The sequence below is a fragment of the Protomyctophum parallelum genome, assembly GCF_964188405.1.
Source record: "Protomyctophum parallelum genome assembly, chromosome: 17".
NCBI classification, from domain to species: domain Eukaryota; kingdom Metazoa; phylum Chordata; class Actinopteri; order Myctophiformes; family Myctophidae; genus Protomyctophum; species Protomyctophum parallelum.
This window is the reverse complement of record NC_139719.1, coordinates 27357057-27375793: the sequence shown is the minus strand read 5'-3', so window position 1 is coordinate 27375793 and position 18737 is coordinate 27357057. Positions and strand designations below refer to the sequence as shown.

General features: G+C 42.5%; 2 protein-coding genes across 7 annotated transcripts in view; both read left to right on the top strand.

Moving 5' to 3' along the window:
• Positions 1-10156, top strand: part of exoc6 (exocyst complex component 6) — an 80125-nt gene extending 69969 nt beyond the window's left edge. For 4 of the 6 annotated variants that reach the window (XM_083787028.1, XM_083787029.1, XM_083787031.1 and 1 more), the window contains 2 exons: positions 2700-2812; positions 3981-10156. In XM_083787028.1, the coding sequence (XP_083643154.1) occupies positions 2700-2812; positions 3981-4113 (246 nt within the window). In that variant the 3' untranslated portion in view covers positions 4114-10156. The remainder of the gene's footprint in view (positions 1-2699; positions 2813-3980) is intronic. The other 2 variants (XR_014570553.1, XR_014570554.1) reach the window with 2 other exon arrangements.
• Positions 10157-14130: 3974 nt separating this feature from the next.
• Positions 14131-14700, top strand: LOC310874271 (Parkinson disease protein 7 homolog; the record flags this gene model as incomplete). The annotated part of the gene is made up of 1 exon (XM_083787006.1): positions 14131-14700. One exon carries the CDS (start codon positions 14131-14133, stop codon positions 14698-14700), a length of 570 nt encoding a protein of 189 aa, XP_083643132.1.
• Positions 14701-18737: the final 4037 nt, after the last annotated feature.

Below are 18737 nucleotides of genomic sequence, written 5' to 3'. Positions count from 1 at the left end.
GAGTTTGTCAAATAGACAACTTGTCTGGGGAAAAAACACATTTATGTAGAATCGTTATTGTGACAAAATGTGTAATTGTGTGTGTGTGTGTGTGTGTGTGTGTGTGTGTGTGTGTGTGTGTGTGTGTGTGTGTGTGTGTGTGTGTGTGTGTGTGTGTGTGTGTGTGTGTGTGTGTGTGTGTGTGTGTGTGTGTGTGTGTGTGTGTGTGTGTGTGTGTGCAATAGGATGTGATGTTAAGGCAAATTAAGCCCAGATCATATGACTTCACATCACAAACATTTACTGCTTTCAAGAAAAATGAAAGCTAGGAATGTACAATTATTCATATTTTTTGTCTACTCCATCTGATAAATGGCATGTCTGCTTTAACCACTTAAACCCTCTAGTAGTCTTAGAGATACTGACTGGCTTTTTTCCGTCTACACCAAATCTCTTCGCCAGCAATAGCCGATCTACAAGCTCACAACGCGTCACATTGCAACACTTTGTGAGCTTGTAGTTTTTCTGGCGAATGTTCCCCCCAGAATTGGGAAGCTGCTGTTGAAGTGGTTGACTTCTTGCAGTGATGCTCTGCATGCACAACGCATCAGGTATCCTCTAAAATTTACACTAATCATTGCTAAAGTCATATTGTATATTCCTTGGGAGCTAATGGAAGTTATAGCTGCATTTTTTTGTGTAGGCTTTTTTATATACAGTATATTTCATACATGTGACAAAAGGCAAAACAAATCGGAGTCACAATCACAATGCCTTTTTCCCCAATACTATTTAGCCTTACTTCTAGGGATACAGAGATGTTTTTTTTAATTGTTGACAGAGAGGTATGGCTTGTTTTCTTTTACTATTGATTTGGGAACTGGGTAGCATTGTTCAAATATCCATTAGCCCTTTGCACTATTTTACTCACCAAAAAGGCTTTTTGTAAGAGCAGTGACCCTTGAGTGGGTCTGTCCAAATGGCTGGTATAGTAGACTAATCGTGCTCCTCAAAGTGGATTCCAGGACTCTCTGGGTATCTTTAGGGGTGGCCATTTGAGAGAACCATTGGACTAATCTACCTGTGTATGACTCCTGTCCTGTACACTGGTGATTTCTCTATCAGTATTTGCTAGTACAATTAGCCATGTGTGTGTTCCAACGGTGGGGAGAGGGACTTTCAGGAGGTTTCCCCTTCGCTGCATCCCTGTAATGGCCCTTTCAGTTGGCACCAGGTGTGAATAATGGCATTAGCCTTAAGTCTCTCTCTCTCTCTCTCTCTCTCTTTCTTTCTTTCTTTCTCTCTCTCTCAATCAGCTGAATAATGGTATTAGCACTAAGCTGTTCTTTCACTGCCTCTCAACACGATCCACACCCAGCTGTTTCACCCAGTGTCATTAGCATACACTAAAGAGGTGTGTGTGTGTGTGTGTGTGTGTGTGTGTGTGTGTGTGTGTGTGTGTGTGTGTGTGTGTGTGTGTGTGTGTGTGTGTGTGTGTGTGTGTGTGTGTGTGTGTGTGTGTGTGTGTGTGTGTGTGTGTGTGTGTGTGTGTGTGTGTGTGTGTGTGTGTGTGTGTGTGTGTGTGTCGGGGATAATCTCCATTAGGTTAGCCAGGGGTCGAGGGGATCTCACTGCATTTTACACTTTACACTAATTGCCCCCCATCTCTCTCTCTCTCTCTCTCTCTCTCTCACACACACTATCTCACACACACACACAGACACAAGATACCTCTTGGCTCTCTCCCTCTTTCTTACCCTCTTTCCATCCATCAAACACATGAACCCTAGCTTCCATATTCTCGTAAACATTTGGCAAAAATAGGGGCAAAAGGGGGGGGGGGGGGAGCCGTGGACCAAGTATAGAGTTTAAGTAGTCGCCTATATTGGTGGATAATTTTCAGGGTTATTTTTTTTTAAATCACACCCATGTGAAGTGAGGGGCGCTCTTATCATCATACGTCATCATACATCATCTCATTCTGGCTTTGTGTTTACACACTTTTGTCTTCAATGTTTGTGTTAACACAGACCCTCAAAGCTGGACATAGGAGGGGCCCTCAAAAATATTGCAAAAGTAGCAGATCTACCATCTTGATCTGCTACTTTTATTATTTTGTTTGACGCTGTGGTATGATCAAGTAGGGCATTCATTTACAAACAACACAGAAGGTTTCCGGCGTGCAACAGAGTATAAATCAGGCATCATGCTGCCTTTGAGCAAACAGTGGAGGTAGTGACAGACAGAGCAGAATCTGCGTCTGTCTTTCTGTCCGTCTGTGTTGACTTATTGTACTTACTAACCCTTGGGGGGGGGGGGGGGGGGGTTACTGCGCCATGGGTGTTTTTGCATTTTTAATTCACTAATAATATATCCATATTATTATGGACAGACATTGTCAGAATTATAGTATGATAAGTGTACAGGTAGTAGAAGTTGAGAAATGGACATTGTGAGGATCATTTTCCTGGTCCTCACAATGTCCATTTCTCTAAAGACGTTTAGTTAGTTTTACAATTGGTAAATGTTTGGGGTTAGGTGCGCTGGTGTTGTGCACCAAACAATTGCATAATCAAGTCGCCGTCCTAAAATGTTGATATCCTCACAAATACCGTATAGTAATACAAACGTGTGTGTGTGTGTGTGTGTGTGTGTGTGTGTGTGTGTGTGTGTGTGTGTGTGTGTGTGCGTGTGTGTGTGCGTGTGCGTGTGCGTTCCAGCTCCTGGACCTGTTCATGGTGTGGGACTGGTCCACCTACCTGGCAGACTATGGTCAACCCACCTCCAAATACTTGAGAGTGAACCCGGCCACCGCCCTGGCTCTGCTGGAGAAGTGAGTACAACTCCTCCTGACCTTTGACCTGTTTGTTACTGCACTACAACAGTTATCTAAAGGTCCTTGCACATTGCTGTGTTTTTCGGATTTTTAGCAGCATTTTTTCGTCGCTTTTCCGAAAAACGCGTCCAGTGTGCAACCACCTTTACTGTACATTCAAGCATGGATGATGGATGGATTCTTGGGTATGTCTGCACTGCAATGTGTCTTATCTTCATTGTTAGCTGCTCTTCTGCTTTAAAAAAAAACCCAACTCTCCTATGCTATCACTTTTTTCTTCATTATTTCCCTGCATTCTAACTGCTGCATTACAGAGTCTACAGAGGGTAGGTGACGCTTCCTCTAGTTGTTTCTCTGTGTGTGTGTTGTGTGTTGTGTGTTGTGTGTTGTGTGTGTGTGTGTGTGTGTGTGTGTGTGTTGTCGTATTGTGTACGTAAAATGCAACATCTGATGTAGGCTAGCACTTTTCAGTTAATACGACGCATGAGGCCGTCATAAGGATTCCGAAAAATCAGTGCCTATGACGTCTGTGGACGTCCTAGCGATGTCCTAGTGACATTTCGCTTTTCGCTTTCCGTACGCTAACGCTCTGTGCAACTATTAGCTTGTCATTGACTCCCATGTTAGCGCTGCGGAAAGAATGACTCGTATCTCCTAAGCCAGGGTGCTCTCCGTGGTGATGAATGGATCGATATGCTGGCGCTTCATTTCTGCTCCTCATCCGTCTCTCCCGCAAAATTTGAACGCTTTTTGGAGCGTAAAAAAATTAATTAAGATGATCGGGGATGTGAGGTCACTTTGTAAAGTCAACTTTTTTAGGAAAGTGTTTCCGGTTCATGGCTTTCAGAGTAAAAGCGATCAGACAACTCTGGCACCCCGGAGCTTCTATTTTGATGCACTTCCGGCACTAAATGTGTTTTAAGCTCTTAGGTTAAAAATGACCAAAACCGCCCTTTTACCACCACCAAACAATAGACACACATTCTCTATCTCTTAAACACTTCAGTAAATCCAAACTGAGTGCAAAGGTTGCACTCAGAAATAAAAGTCCATAGTTTATTATTCTGCCTCAAGATGATATTCAGCCTTCACTCTTAACCTCTCTCTCATGGCCCTCTCTCCCCCGTCCTCTCACCGCCTCCCTCTTTCCCCTTTCCTCCTCCAGAATGAAGGACACAAGTAAGAAGAACAATATCTTCTCTCAGTTCAGGAAAAACGACCGGGACAAACAGAAGCTGATTGAGACGGTGGTCAAACAGCTGAGGAGCCTGGTCAATGGGATGTCACAGCACTCATAGAGACACACACACACACGTATACAACACATGCTGGAGGGAAACACATATACACGGCTGATATGAACAGTATTCAAACGCTAGTGCAGCTTGGCATCAGCATGTCACAAGAATGCTGCGATGTGACACGCATGTGTCATCCGTACACACACACACACACACACGTAACATGAGGGATACCTGAAAGGGACTAGATAGGCACACAAAACAGACACACAGGAGTGACATACACATTATACATGATGAGAACATAGGGCACAAGACTACACACAACGCATAAAGCCACCTACATATACACGCTCCTCCCTTCTCAGATATAGTACAGAACAAGACTGAAATACAGTGTAAATAAACTAAACCGTTTACTGAACTGATACAAAACAAAACAAAAATAGAAAAAGTGGAATGAACAGAGAAATGTTTTTAATGTCATTTGTAATCACTACCATAAGACAAAACTATGTTTTGTACGTTCGTGGGAGTGCAATGATTGTAGCGCCACAGAGCCAGGGTGGTGTTGCGTTTTAAAATGCATAGTTAGTGATAGGAAGTACTTGGATATTGAGTTGATGTTTGTCCCTTTTTGCTGTTTGCGCACCTATTACTACAAACAGTCTTTAGGACATTAATGGCCTCCATGTTGGAACTAACTAATTAACATAATGACGACAGCAATAACAAAAAAGACAAACTGATATGCATTGTCCCAATACTTACACTATTGACCCTTTGTATGTAAAGTACCTGTATGTATGTACGTACGTATGTACATACGTATGTATGCTGAGTATGTATGCACAAACTCACTGCTGAGTTAAAGCCAGAGCTGGATGGATGGGTAGATGAATGGATGATGACGTCTAGAAAGACTGATGTTCATGACGAAAGGTGATTTTTATTTTGTATTTTTCTTCCTCAACATTGGCAGCCTGCCTTTGCTTGCTGTTTGTCATGTCTCTCTCTCTCTCTCTCTCTCTGTCTGCTTCACATTTGAGATGTGTCAGATGAGACACTTAATTGGAGATTTAAAATGACTGACGCTGTCAATTATTTCAACTGCACACAGAGCATGTTAGGCTAACGAGTAGGGGTGGGACGAAATATCATGCCATGAAATGTTGCGCTATAAATACGTGACGATGCGTATCGTACTAGAGATGGAAGAAAACGTAATCGTTATCCGTGTCCATGTGTAGTAACGCAGACTTGCCTTTGACACAACTCCTAGTATTGTTAATCCACCATAGCAGCTAGTCAATAGCCGTTCATATAAATATCACAGTGATATAGCATCATAATAATCTCAAATATACACACTGTAGTTTAACGTGTTTATTGCTGTCTAATCTCTCAAGACAGCTTTAGAGCTCCGCAGCTGAATCTGTAAGCAACTCCTGTAACAAGGTGTAGTTTGTTGTTAGTAGGAATGTAAACAACACCGGAAGAGGAGGCCTGAAGGAGAGTGAACGGGCGGACATCCGGTATCTTTTTTTCCCCCCAGATTGATTGCTCTGTACAGAACTGTAGTCCCAGTTTTTTCCAGTTCAATTTCCTGTCATTTTGCTTGTTTGGCATGGTAGCAGATGTGCTTCCGGTTTAACTTTGCTGCCGTGCCAATCAAGCGAAGCTGCGGGAAACTAAACCGGAAACTACACCTTCTGGAAACCGGGACTACAGTTAATGCAATTAACATCGCTTGCAACAAGCTAGCAGCATATCCGCTGGAACTACTTCCTGTCGGCCTACCATACAAGTTTGCACCTTTCAAAATAAGAGCACATTTGCAGCGTTAACTCATATTCCACCACAGCGAGATGAAGATTGATGTTGACAATAATTGATTAATAATCCAATTCATATCCAATTCATGTCGAGATAATGAACCCAATATTATAGCTTACTGTATGTATGTCACACCCCTACTAGCAGGTCCAGGGACATCTCTCTGACCACTGTGCCACCCAGGACTTGAGTACTGTATAGTGTCCTTGAACGTCACTGTCTTCAGAGATTGTATTGATAGTACAATAATTCTAGATGAATGAAATGTCTTTTTATTTTGAAACGAGGACCCTATATTGCACATGTACACAAATTATTTTATGTTGTATATTGTATATATTTAGTTGTTTTGCATTTTTGACTGGAAAAGAATCTCCTGAACTTCGTTCTTTCTTTTTTTCTGTTTTTTGTTTGTTGCATATTGACATTTTAAGAGATTTATATAGATGGCATGCTTCAAAGCTTCAGCTCGCTGATGCTTTGAGTTAAACCACACCCCTACAATGAAGGATGTTTGATTCATAAAGACTTCATACAATGAAATACAGTATGTACATACTGTAGAATGGATGCTATCTGTCTGAAAGGTCCATGGTTCAACACTAGTCTGCACCCTTTGCGATTTGTCACAGTAAAAAGTATTTGAATGGGAATGTCAATTCTGCACACTGATTCTATGAGGTTCTGGTCTGAGTTACTGTACAATTCAGTAGTGGAAGGGAATGAGGAGGCCTCTGATATTTATCTGGGGTTAGATTTGTAAAGGTTAAAACCACTGAACTAGGGTTAGATGTGTTAAGGCTCCCTGTTAAAACCACTGAACTAGGCCTCTGATATTTATCCGGGGTTAGATGTGTAATAGCCTCGGAAACCCAGACGTTTTTATTTCCAGGGGGGAAAAAAAGTCTGGGTCCGAGTCCACTTCAATTCGGCATAGAATAGTGCAAACGTCGATCACTCTCAGCTGATTTCTGATCGTCTGCACCTTTGTTAAATTGACGCACACCCGTACACACACACACTCCTCTCTCTCTCTCTCTCTGTCGCTCTAATTAATTAGTCTCATGTCCAGCAGCTGCGCACAGTTTCTGGCGGATCCTGCTGGGAGCTGCCTATGCCATAGAAAGCATTGGTGAGTTCCAGGCTAGATGTGTAAAGGCTCCCTGTTAAAACCACTGAACTAGCCACACCTTTGGTCACATAACCAGTGAAGGCAAATTTCAGAAGTGCCGTTAAGAAAAGGTGACCGATGGGGCAGCTTGACCCGTGGAAAACATAATGCTGCAGTCCACTTAATTATTCTTTCTGGGAAAGACTCCAGTTTGTCGCAATGGGAACCAATTCAAAATATAGAGTTGTGACTGCAACTAGCCTGGCATGGCTGGATTGCCTCGCAACATGGATTCATCTATACACTCTATACATCTATTGGGTCTTCACTGCCACTGTGTGCACGATCAAGCAAAAGCAAACTGGCCACGGTTGTATACTGTAGACAGACATACAGGCTTGACTCTACACAGTACAATCCTCAGTATAACTAGCAGATTGTCCGGAATTTTACTGGCACACCCAATGGTTGACATCAAGGTTTCATTATAGTATAGTATAGTAGTATTGTTGTTGTCGGCAGAAACCTCATCTCCATATTCTACCTTTTTCTGATTTTCCATAAATGATTGCCCTACTTAATCGTACTACAGCGTCACACAACAGTATCAAAAGTAGTACATCTACAAGCTTGAAATGAGACGTGACGCTTTTTGAACTTGTAGATCTGCATTCTACTTTTGCTGTTTTTGAATTTCAATCCTTTAAAGTAACCGTTTTGGACATACAAGGTTTCCACCTGACAGAGACGATATACTTTGTTTGTTCAATAAATAACAAAAATGCTAGCTACAACCTCACAACATAATAGTTATTGGCTCAGTGTGCCAGTTTACCACCGTGCCTACTCTGTTGGCCTCAGTGTTACATTAAAATTGAGAATTTTGCTGTGTAGAGATTGGTTGGAAGTGTCAAAACTCTCACAAATCAATCCCAATTCCATTCCTCTTATGTCAAAAACGGGGTACATTATACCCTTAAACATAACAGTCCTATTATGTATAATTAACCTACCCAAAGTAAGAGAAAACGCCAGATTACTTAAGTTTAGGCAATATATACCTATATCTATATAACAGTTCGATAAATTGCATCCCCAAATGTGTACTTTTGTTCCTCAGGGTAAAGCAAAGCTTTGGAATCTCATACTCAACATACAATACACAGCAATAATACAAAACTGGTCCATTTCCAGCCTCACTTGCAGGCTGATTCTTCTATTAACTTCAGATGGCAAAACATTTTATAAATCATGTTTTTATGCTGTTATATTTTGGGTCTGTTATACTTTAAACAGCATTTTTGCACTGAAGATGAAGAATATTATTTAAGTTAATTTTGTTCCCTTTATTTGAATTATTTTGCCTTTTTTATTATTAAATAGTAACTTGTAAATGCCATTGTACATACTCCATATTTTGTAAAGAAAACGATACCACAGTTTGTCTGCTACAAAAAATGGTGGAGGTTGATACTGTGATATGCACCGTCCCTCAACAACGAAAGTAAATGTGTAATAATTAATATGACTTTGATTTTCAGTTTGTCGCTTTCTTGTCAAACACAGTTAAGTGAATGGTAGTGAGCTAAAAGATTCAGGCCCGGTTTGTCTCCACTCACTTGCATGGCTGAAACAGGAATGCTATGTACCATATACTAGCATAAACCCTCAATGACATTCCAATGTGAATGAACTACCATAATGGTCCTAATCATTTGGGATGGGCCTCCCAATGCAAAGAAATATATAATAATTGTTCCCATCTTTGTTTTCTTGCTTTTCATGTTGTGGAGATAATATTGTACCTGATAGTAGAGTCCAGGTGAAATCAGAAGGCGTCACTTGGCTATCACCTGCTGTACACCGAAACAATGTTAATGCTAAGATAAAACATATTACATTTAAATAAATATGCCCTCTATGAGAACCACTACAGTAGATGAATGAACCTGAAGCTCTTGGGCTTGACATGGACAGATGCAGGGATGCAGCTGCTCAACCCAAGACTAAAACACAGAAAATAAAATCCATCATTCAGGAAACTTCATAAAATGACTAACGTGATGGCTCTGCCGGACCTGAACCTATTTGTCTTCCCCTATGTCCATTAACCCATTCTGGACGGGAACCCCTTTTGGTGTTTTAAGCATTATGTTATACTTTAGCTATTGAAAAATAGCAGATCTACAGGCTCATAGCACGGCACAGAGGGGGGGGGGGGCAAGTATGACTCATGCGGGTCCCTGGTCAATGATGTATAGAGTTTAAGTGGTTAAAAGCATGATTTGGAATTACATTTTGAGTGTTCGTACTCGTGGGGTTAGTCATGTCATGCACTTTCCTTAATGAGAGATGTTCTTTCTGTGAAATGACACTAGTGTCCATACTTTGTGGGGGTAGGAGTGGGGAGGTTAACTTAACTGGCTAGCCAAGTTGGGCCTTTTCCTACCTTTTGAAGCTCACACTTCCTGCAAAGTCTTACCAAATTGTTCATAATGTGTCACGTGACGTCACCACATGGCTATCTCGCGTGGCCAGACTATGACCGGAAGCATTTGAAAATTGTGTGAGGCAACAGTCGAGCACAGAAGCTCTCCTCGTGATTAAGTGATAAAGCGTAATTGAAGCCTCCTCCACACTGAACAGAGCTTCCGTTAATCTGATTTTGGGAGGTGTAGACTAGGATTCAGAGATTGTGGAATAGTTGTCTGCATGGCTACGCGAGACTACCACATGACACAAACATTACATTGACTACATAACCAACTACTCACATTTCTCTTTATGTTCATCGAGAGCAACCATGGCGTTCAAGGAGACCTGTCTGCCAATTTATTTATTCCTTTAACTTGTTCTGTGACTTCCCCATCTATTGCCATTTCTGCATCCACAGTGCAAGCAGAAGCAGCACATTGTCATTTTCACGGTCTTCTGCACTATTCAGGATGTCAACAGAAATAATAATAATGAACAGAAATAGTAATGAACTAAATGAAGCATTCAAGTCTCCTTGTAGGCAACCAAGTCTTCATGTGGTCAAAATGTCATGTACTGTACAGTTTTCCTTTGCCCTCCGCAGAGAATGAACAGAGATGATATGAAATTTGAGTTGTGTGTTGAATTGTTCCTTTAGCACCTACAATGTTTTTGAATAAACCACCTTTAACTGAGATGTCATTTTTTTCCTGATTCTCGTTTTTCATTTTGTGTGCTGTAATTAAAACAATGTGTTCACTCAATCGTTTGCTCTAATTCTTTAAAAACAACCTTAGTCTTAAGGGAATAAGCAGCAGTAGTAAGTAAGTAGCCTTGACACAATTTGCTGGGGACCACCTGGAACCCCCTCAATGTCCCCACTTTGAGAACCCTGAAAGTATTCACACATACACATTTTACTAGGTCATTACTTGCGGAAGCTGATCCTGCAAGTATTGCGATCGGCTGGGTATGTATGTCGGTGTTGTCCACCGGCCAATAAGTATGTATGTATGTCGGTGTTGTCCACCGGCCAATAAGTATGTATGTATGTCGGTGTTGTCCACTGGCCAATAAGTATGTATGTATGTCGGTGTTGTCAAAGGAAGTGAAAATTAAAGAACAGGATGCGGTTTCTGCATTTGTGGAGAAAGTATTGCGCCCTGCGGTGGGAACAGCATGCAACTACACCTCTAAATCACATTTCTAGTAGCCTCATATGCTCTGGCTCATATCATATGAGTTACACATAGCAATGATTACTATCAAAAATCCACTACAGAGCTTTAGCGGGGGGGTAAAAGATTTAACCAATATGTTTGCAGTGGTCACAGAGGTATCACAATTGACCCGCTTGCCTACGGTGCCTCCACACATTTAAACACGTTCCTTTAGTGCTTCTAAGTGTAGATGCTTGCTGTTAGTCTGCTGAACATGCTTCACAGTAAAGAGCAGCAAGATTTGAACCCACAACCTTAATAGATCACATATGCTACCTGGCCACCATGCTGCCTCCCTCAGTCTTCCCTCTGCTTTAAGTAACAACATACGATGCAAACAATAAATACATACTGTATAGACTATAGAACTAGAAAAAGTGCTCCTTGGAGCACAGGTCTCCATCAGGTCAGGAACGTTCCTGACCTCAAGTTTTGAGTACTTCCTCCATCAGCGCTGCACGAAGCCCTCGCTGCCTAAACGCAATAAGGGCTCACAATGATCTGTCACCTTGCATCTTGCTCAACCTGCCTCGTCCCACACAAACACACAAACGAAACAGTGCGTTGAACTTTGCCCCAGGTCAGCATTTCAATGTGAGGTCACACGAGGATCCCTGTCGCCTGCGAGGTAATGAGGCGAGAGACCTTTAGAGAGCTCCATAATGACCGGGCGCCAGCAGCCCACTTTTTTTTCTCCGACGTCGTTGTTTTGATGCCATATATAGTATGGCCTTCTCCTCTTTTTTTGACGTCATAGTACAGTACGTTCGTAACAAAACACTTAGTAAACCTTTTCTTTTGGACACCATAGAATAAGGTTGTTGTTTTTGGGGGTATTTGTCACTGTACATTAGTACATGATTTTCATGTTCTGCATTTACGCATCCTAACTATTAAGAATAGTGGGCGCTATCAATACAGTGTCCGGAGAGAAGTAAGCAAGTTAAGTGAGAGAGCGAGACACACACGACGCACGCACACACACACACACACACACACACTCACACGTGTCCAGAGTAGAGAGTTCAATTAGCCTGACTGTCAGCCTGCAGATGGACTATTTCAGTTTGTCCCCCCAAAAAAACACCTGTATGTACACCACATGATGGTAAATGAAGAGGGGATAACCCATGGAAACAGGCAAACTTCAAGCACACTCTAAGCAAGGATTAAGTTTAAAAGCCTTTATCGGTAGACAGGGCTACTACATAGTACATACTTGAAATACTAGTATATCCCTTGGAAACACAGCTTTACTGACAGTGCCATGGACCAGCAGGAGAAACAAAGGATTAAAGGGGATTTCTGATTATGTTCTCACAATCAACAAATGAAGCAACTTCCTAATTAGATCCTGCTTCCTGTTGTTAACATGTGACCACCACACAATATAATAGTCCTAACTGGAGTTAACAAGTGACCACCACACGAAATAAAAGTCCTGCTTCCACATGACCATCACTGCACAAAATGAAAAGTCCTGCTTACTGGAGTGACCACCAGACAGGCGCGTCACGTTCCTATAACGGCGGTGGGTGCCACCCCCGCCCTCCTCCTCCCCCCCCCCCCCCCTCCTCCCCCTCCTCCCCCCCCCCCCCCCCCCCATCTACAAGATTGTAGGGTGGCATTTGGTACTGTGCTATGCTATATTCACTTCACACGGGTGTGATTTTTTTAGCATACATTTACAAATCATGATTAAAAAAATAGCTGAACTACAAGCTACAATGACAAAATGTAACAAGCATTTAATTTTGTTGTAAGTGTTGTAATGCGAATAAAACAAATAACCCCCCCCCCCCCCCAGCGGTGGAAAAAAAACGAGTTTTGTTTTTCGGTTGGTAATTTATTTACAGTTTGCTAATGAACACAGTGTTTCAGTTCACAACGAATACATTCAATTGTTTCAGTATCTTGTTTCAACATGATCAATGATAAACAGTAAAGCAGTCGCTTTGTGGCGGTCGCTTACGAGGAAAGTGTTTCTAGAGTCCTTACATTACAGCTATAACATTAAATTGTTTCAACATTTCAGCATGATCAATGATAAACAGCTAGCAGTCGCTTTGTGGCGGTCGCTTATTGACGTACCATTTAACGTACGAGGAAAGTGTTTCTCCTAACAGCTGCACGGCTGATGAACTCGTTGGCTATAGCATCCATGTCCAATTCCTGCACCATGTCGCTGTGACAGTTTATCAGAACCAGGTGATTGAGTCTTGCTTGTCCCATTGTGGATCGGCAGCTACTTGTAGAGTCGGTGTGGCGACAGCGAGCTCCTCTGGGACTCCCAGATCCCGCCAGACTGGGAGACGGGTCTTGGCGCCCGACGCTGCACAAGCTGGTATGTGACTACGTGACATTTTCATTCAGGACAGTCACTATACCTACAGTGGGTGCATATTCTGCTATTAAAAGTTTAAAACAGAATGCCAGTGGGTGCAGCTGCGCCTCGGCACCCCCGGAGTTGACGCGTCTGCCACCAGATAATATAAAATTCATAACTTCATGCGGTCTATTTCCACAGACTTCAAGTTACCAGTTACCACACATATGGCATAGTATATGAGGCACTTAAAGGGCGAGATATATAGAACAGGGCATGTCCGTATGTCCCTATAGTCAGTCCTGATTATGTATGCCCCCACACACACACACATTTCGCCCAGATATGGAATGCATGCCCAAATATCGAGAGACACAACGGAGACAGCTCTTTTTTCACCTGACAAATATCAGTAGGCCTATGTGATCATTTCTAGTTTTCTTTGTTTTTGTTGTCAAATGATATAGTCTAGTAGAGTTTCGGGGGAACTATGTGACCTATAGTATGAGGAACATGAGGTACATCACAGAGCTGCACACTTTACAGAAGCCTACTTATGATCTAATTTTAACAATTGTAGGCCTAACCTGACTGACTGACTGACTGACTGACTGACTGACTGACTGAAGACAGACAGACTGACTGACTGACTGACTGACTGACTGACTGACTGACTGACTGACTGACTGAAGACAGACAGACAGACAGACAGACAGACAGACAGACAGACAGACAGACAGACAGACAGACAGACAGACAGACAGACAGACAGACAGACAGACAGACAGACAGACAGACAGACTGACTGACTGACTGACTGACTGACTGACTGACTGACTGACTGACTGAGACTCCGCCTGGACTGGGGTTTGGTTGCTATGGTCAATTTGCAATATTAGACAGATCCGAACACAAACCAACAATTGGCTAAGCTTTGACTGGTGTTTGTGCCGCTGCACCAATATATCCGGTGGTGTGCAACAAGCCAACAGCGATTCTAGTTGCAGTTATATTGCAGCGATTCTAGTTGCAGTTATATTGACGGTTGAGCTGCTGGAACTCTCCACACCTTCGCACCTAACAGTCACATTTACCACTTCTCTACCATGGCGTGCAAGACAGCATTAGTAATTTTATCAACAGGTGCAGAGGAGATGGAAACTGTTATTCCTGTGGACGTCATGCGCAGAGCCGGGATCGCTGTGACAGTGGCAGGATTGACAGGTAAACAGCCAGTTCAGTGCAGCAGAAATGTTGTCATCTGTCCAGATGCCAGCCTGGAGGAGGCCAGCAAACAGGGTCCGTATGACGTGGTCCTTCTCCCGGGGGGGAAAGCGGGGGCTCAGAATCTGGCACAGTCTCCTGTCGTGAAGGAGATACTGAGAGATCAAGATGGCAGAAAAGCCCTGATTGCTGCCATCTGTGCAGGACCCACTGCTCTCCTGGCACATGGCATCGGCTACGGCAGCACAGTCACCACCCACCCTGCCATGAAGGAAAGGATGATGGCCGGAGACCACTATAAATATTCCGAGGCTCGAGTACAGAAAGACGGCCATTACATCACCAGCCGCGGGCCAGGGACCAGTTTAGAATTTGCTCTAACCATCGTAGAAGAGCTCATGGGGGCTGAGGTCGCATCTGAAGTCAAAGCACCTCTGATGATGAAGGACTGATGATGATTGATTCCCGTGAAGAGCTTCTCTGTCTGTGTGTGTGTGTGTGTGTGTGTGTGTGTGTGTGTGTGTGTGTGTGTTCTAATCTCAGATGAGTGCCATATTTACTCTGAAGTATTTTAATTTTAACTTTCAATGTGGTCAGATCGAGCTGAAAGCTTGCCCAAATTTGGAACCATATATTTTACCATCTTTAACAAATTGGTTTTGGACATTTATTTTCCTCAAAGGCCCAAGGAGACATCATTTCAGACGCTTTGCCCCAGTTTAACCACTTTAACCCCTTAATACTATACTTCATTGAACTTCATTGGGGACTATACTCGGCCCCCTCCTCTTTCTCCCTCTACTCCGAAGAAGCCGGTCTAGACCAGCTACTCATGCTGTTCGCATCCCACAGAATAGGGACGATAGGGGCCATGGGGTCAACCTCAACCCTTAGGCCTCTATATTATACTATACATTATACAACAACGCGTTACGTTGCAACGCGTTGTGAGCTTGTTGATATGCTATTTAGTAGTATTTTCTGTGAAAGTTTTTCCCGGAATAAGGACTGCTGGCCTGCAGGGTTCAAGGGGTTAATTGGTGGCAGGGAGGTGACAGAATAAGAGAGGTGGTGGTGGCTCTCTAACCCGAGGCCACTTCCTCCTCCAGGCCCCTGCATACATGCTCTCCTTCCTGCATGAGAATGGAAGTGAGAAAAGCGCTGCTGTGTTTTAGTAGCAGTACATCAAACACTCTGACCGGGCAGTAAAACCTCTCCTGCATTCACTTCAAACCAGTCAAACAATACCGCAGTGCAGACAGACAGACAGACAGACGGGGGGTGGAGACTTCAAGTACACTACAACTGAAGTAGTCGCGAGTTACTTATAATATGTGTTGTGTGTGTTTGTGTGTGTGTGTGTGTGTGTGGGGGGGGGGGGGGTCGGCACGTAGAGTTGACCTCATGTTGACCCTAGAGCGTTGTTTCCTCCATCTCCCTCTTCTGGTCAGCATACATCAAATTAAAAAATTATAAAAGATCTTACATTAATGTTAGGTAGGCAGGTTCAGACCGTCAGACAGACAGACCAACAGACAGATAGATCTGATATCGACCGACGGACGACCCTTGAGCTGATCAGACTTGCACCGTCAGATCCACCGGGTCTTGTAAGAAATAGAGCCAGGCCGATATATCGTCCGTCCCTCATTTGATGTTTTTGCCAACATAATTATGCAGCCCGTGTGTCCTGATTGCCCGGAACTTTCGGTCCGATCCCAGGCGTGTTTTTGCGACGTGTTGTGAGCTTGTAGATCAGCTATTTTCCAAAATCAGGATCGGACTCGAACCCAAAAATCACACCCGTATGAAGTGAGGGGCGCTCTTATTATCGTACATCATCCATTCATTGTCAATGAGATTGTGTAGGACAAAAATACCGATTTGCTCGTCCACATATGACGTAAATTCTCCATTCATTGACAACGGGAACTTGTGTAAGACGAAAATCTAAACTATAGCTGAATATAGGAGGGGCTATCACCCCTCAAAGATCTGGTATTGTCGTCGTGCTCTGGTGTCAAACTGGCTTTATTAGTTAATCTAATCTCTATCGGGTGTAGACATTGTATGTCCAGATCCTTTACTTTTTATGATTATTTAAAGAAATCACACCCGTGTGAAGTGAGGGACGCTCTTATCATCATACATCATCATGACGTAACATGTCTATTTGCTCAGATACATATGATGTAAATTCTCCATTCATATTAATTGTTTAGGACATAAATAGATGATTTGCTCGTCCACATATGACGTAAATTCTCCATTCATTGTCAATGGGAATTTAAATGAAAATCTACACTAATAGCTGAATATAGGAGGGGCTAGCACCCCTCAAATATATTTTACATTTGTGAAAATACAATAGCCACAATCTATAAGCTCACAGCGCATCACATAATAATAATAATAATAATAATAATAATAAGTTAACACATAAGTTAATAATGTGTTAATAAGCAGTGGTGGAAAAATAAGGTAGGTACAATATAGGTACATTAAGTACACTTATAAGTACAACTTGGGTATTTCCAGTTTTCAGTCATTTTTCACTACATCTCAGAGGCAAATATTGTACTTTTACTCCACTACAATTATTTGAAAACTTTAATAATAGTTACTTTATAGATTCTGGATTATTATAACAAAACACGTAGGCCTACACCAGGGGTGCCCAAAAGGTAGATTGCGATCTACCGTTTGGTAAAAAAAATAATAATGTTAGCATCTGCGACTTGAATTAAGGTGACTTGAGTGATTGACATCAAGATGAGCCTGTTGGCTCCTCACTTAACAGCTTCTATAGTAGGCAAACCCACAATGAAATACTTTGTTTTCAAGAGTATGAAAGTGTAGAGTATAAGGCCAACGTCAATATCATTACAAAGTTACTACAAAAAACTAGCAATTACAAATTTCCCCTCTATATCCCATTCCAAGTGTGTTTGTCTTAAATATGTAACGCCAGCACTGCTATTCCAAAGCCCCCCCAGGTAGATATTAGCTATGTAGATCTTGTTGAGCTGGTCATTTTAAAAGTAGTCAAAAGATTGTCGGCACCCCTGGCCTACATTAAGCACTTCACACTCAGGTACACTTTTGAATACCTGACTTTTACTTGTAACAGAGTATTTTACATTGCAGTATTGATACTTTCACTTAAGTAAAAAAAAAAGAGAAGGGAATACTACTTCTACCACTGAATAATTGTTCTGTTGTTGATTGATAATATAAAGGCAGGTGTTACATGGCCTGGAGAAGTTGGGTTGCCATGTTTCCAGTATGCTAACCAGAGGTATGCGTGATGATGCATTTATGTCTGCTAGTGATAGAGCGGTGATCACATGAAAATATGTGATAAGATTTATGTTTGATAGGCCTATAATTAGTTATACCTGCCGAGACAATCAACATATTGGCTGTACACTCACTCAGCTGCCTTCAAATCTTGTCTGACTCTGTATACATATAGTAAAGTCCTCAGTTAATTTATCAATGTGTAACTGTGAGACTGAGATTGTATAGGCTATACAAATTGAGACATATTGGTCCATTTGGATTTAATTGGTTCCATTTGTACAATCTCACTATACAAATTGATTTCACTATCATTCATTAGTAAAAACAATAATGATTATGAAATTACTGTATATAGGTCCTGCATGCATGCATGGTATACGCACCAGTTTCATCTATTTGATCTGTGTCTGTATGTTTATTTGATATAGGTGATTGTGTATATTTAACATTGAGTATTTTAAACTCTGACTGATAACAAGTTGTTAAAGTTTCACTATATGCAATCACTCACTGCCTCTACCCCCCCGTGTGTGTGTGTGTGTGTGTGTGTGTGTGTGTGTGTGTGTGTGTGTGTGTGTGTGTGTGTGTGTGTGTGTGTGTGTGTGTGTGTGTGTGTGTGTGTGTGTGTGTGTGTGTGTGTGTGTGCGTGCGTGCGTGCGGTGGACAGTGTCAGTGAACTTGGCTGCATGGGTAGCGCACGGAGAGTTCACCGAGATGTCACGGTGCGCGTGTTGCTGCGGGTCACCAGCGGGTCAACGCGCGCGAACGAATGAATGAACGAACGAACGAACGAACGAACGGTGACAGAGAAAACACACACACACACACACACACACACGCGCGCGCGCGCACACGCACACGCACACGCACACACACACGGGACGGGAGCTTTAATGCTGACTGAGCACTCTGTGTAGTGTAGGCCTACTACTATCAACTATAGGATCTATCGGTCTCTCACATGCGCGCGCGCTTCTCAATGGAAGGGACGCGGTAGGAAAATCACAGGTGTCCATATTTGGCTGTGCGTAAAGCGCTGCTGCTATTGCTGTTCAATCAGAGAGATGTGACGCAATGCGCCTCTGACTGAACGACAACTCATAATCAAAGAGTTTTGTTTTCCTTATAGTGGCTGGCTGCCTGTATTGTTATACCATGGGGAGTCATGCGCAGCTATTATCATCTC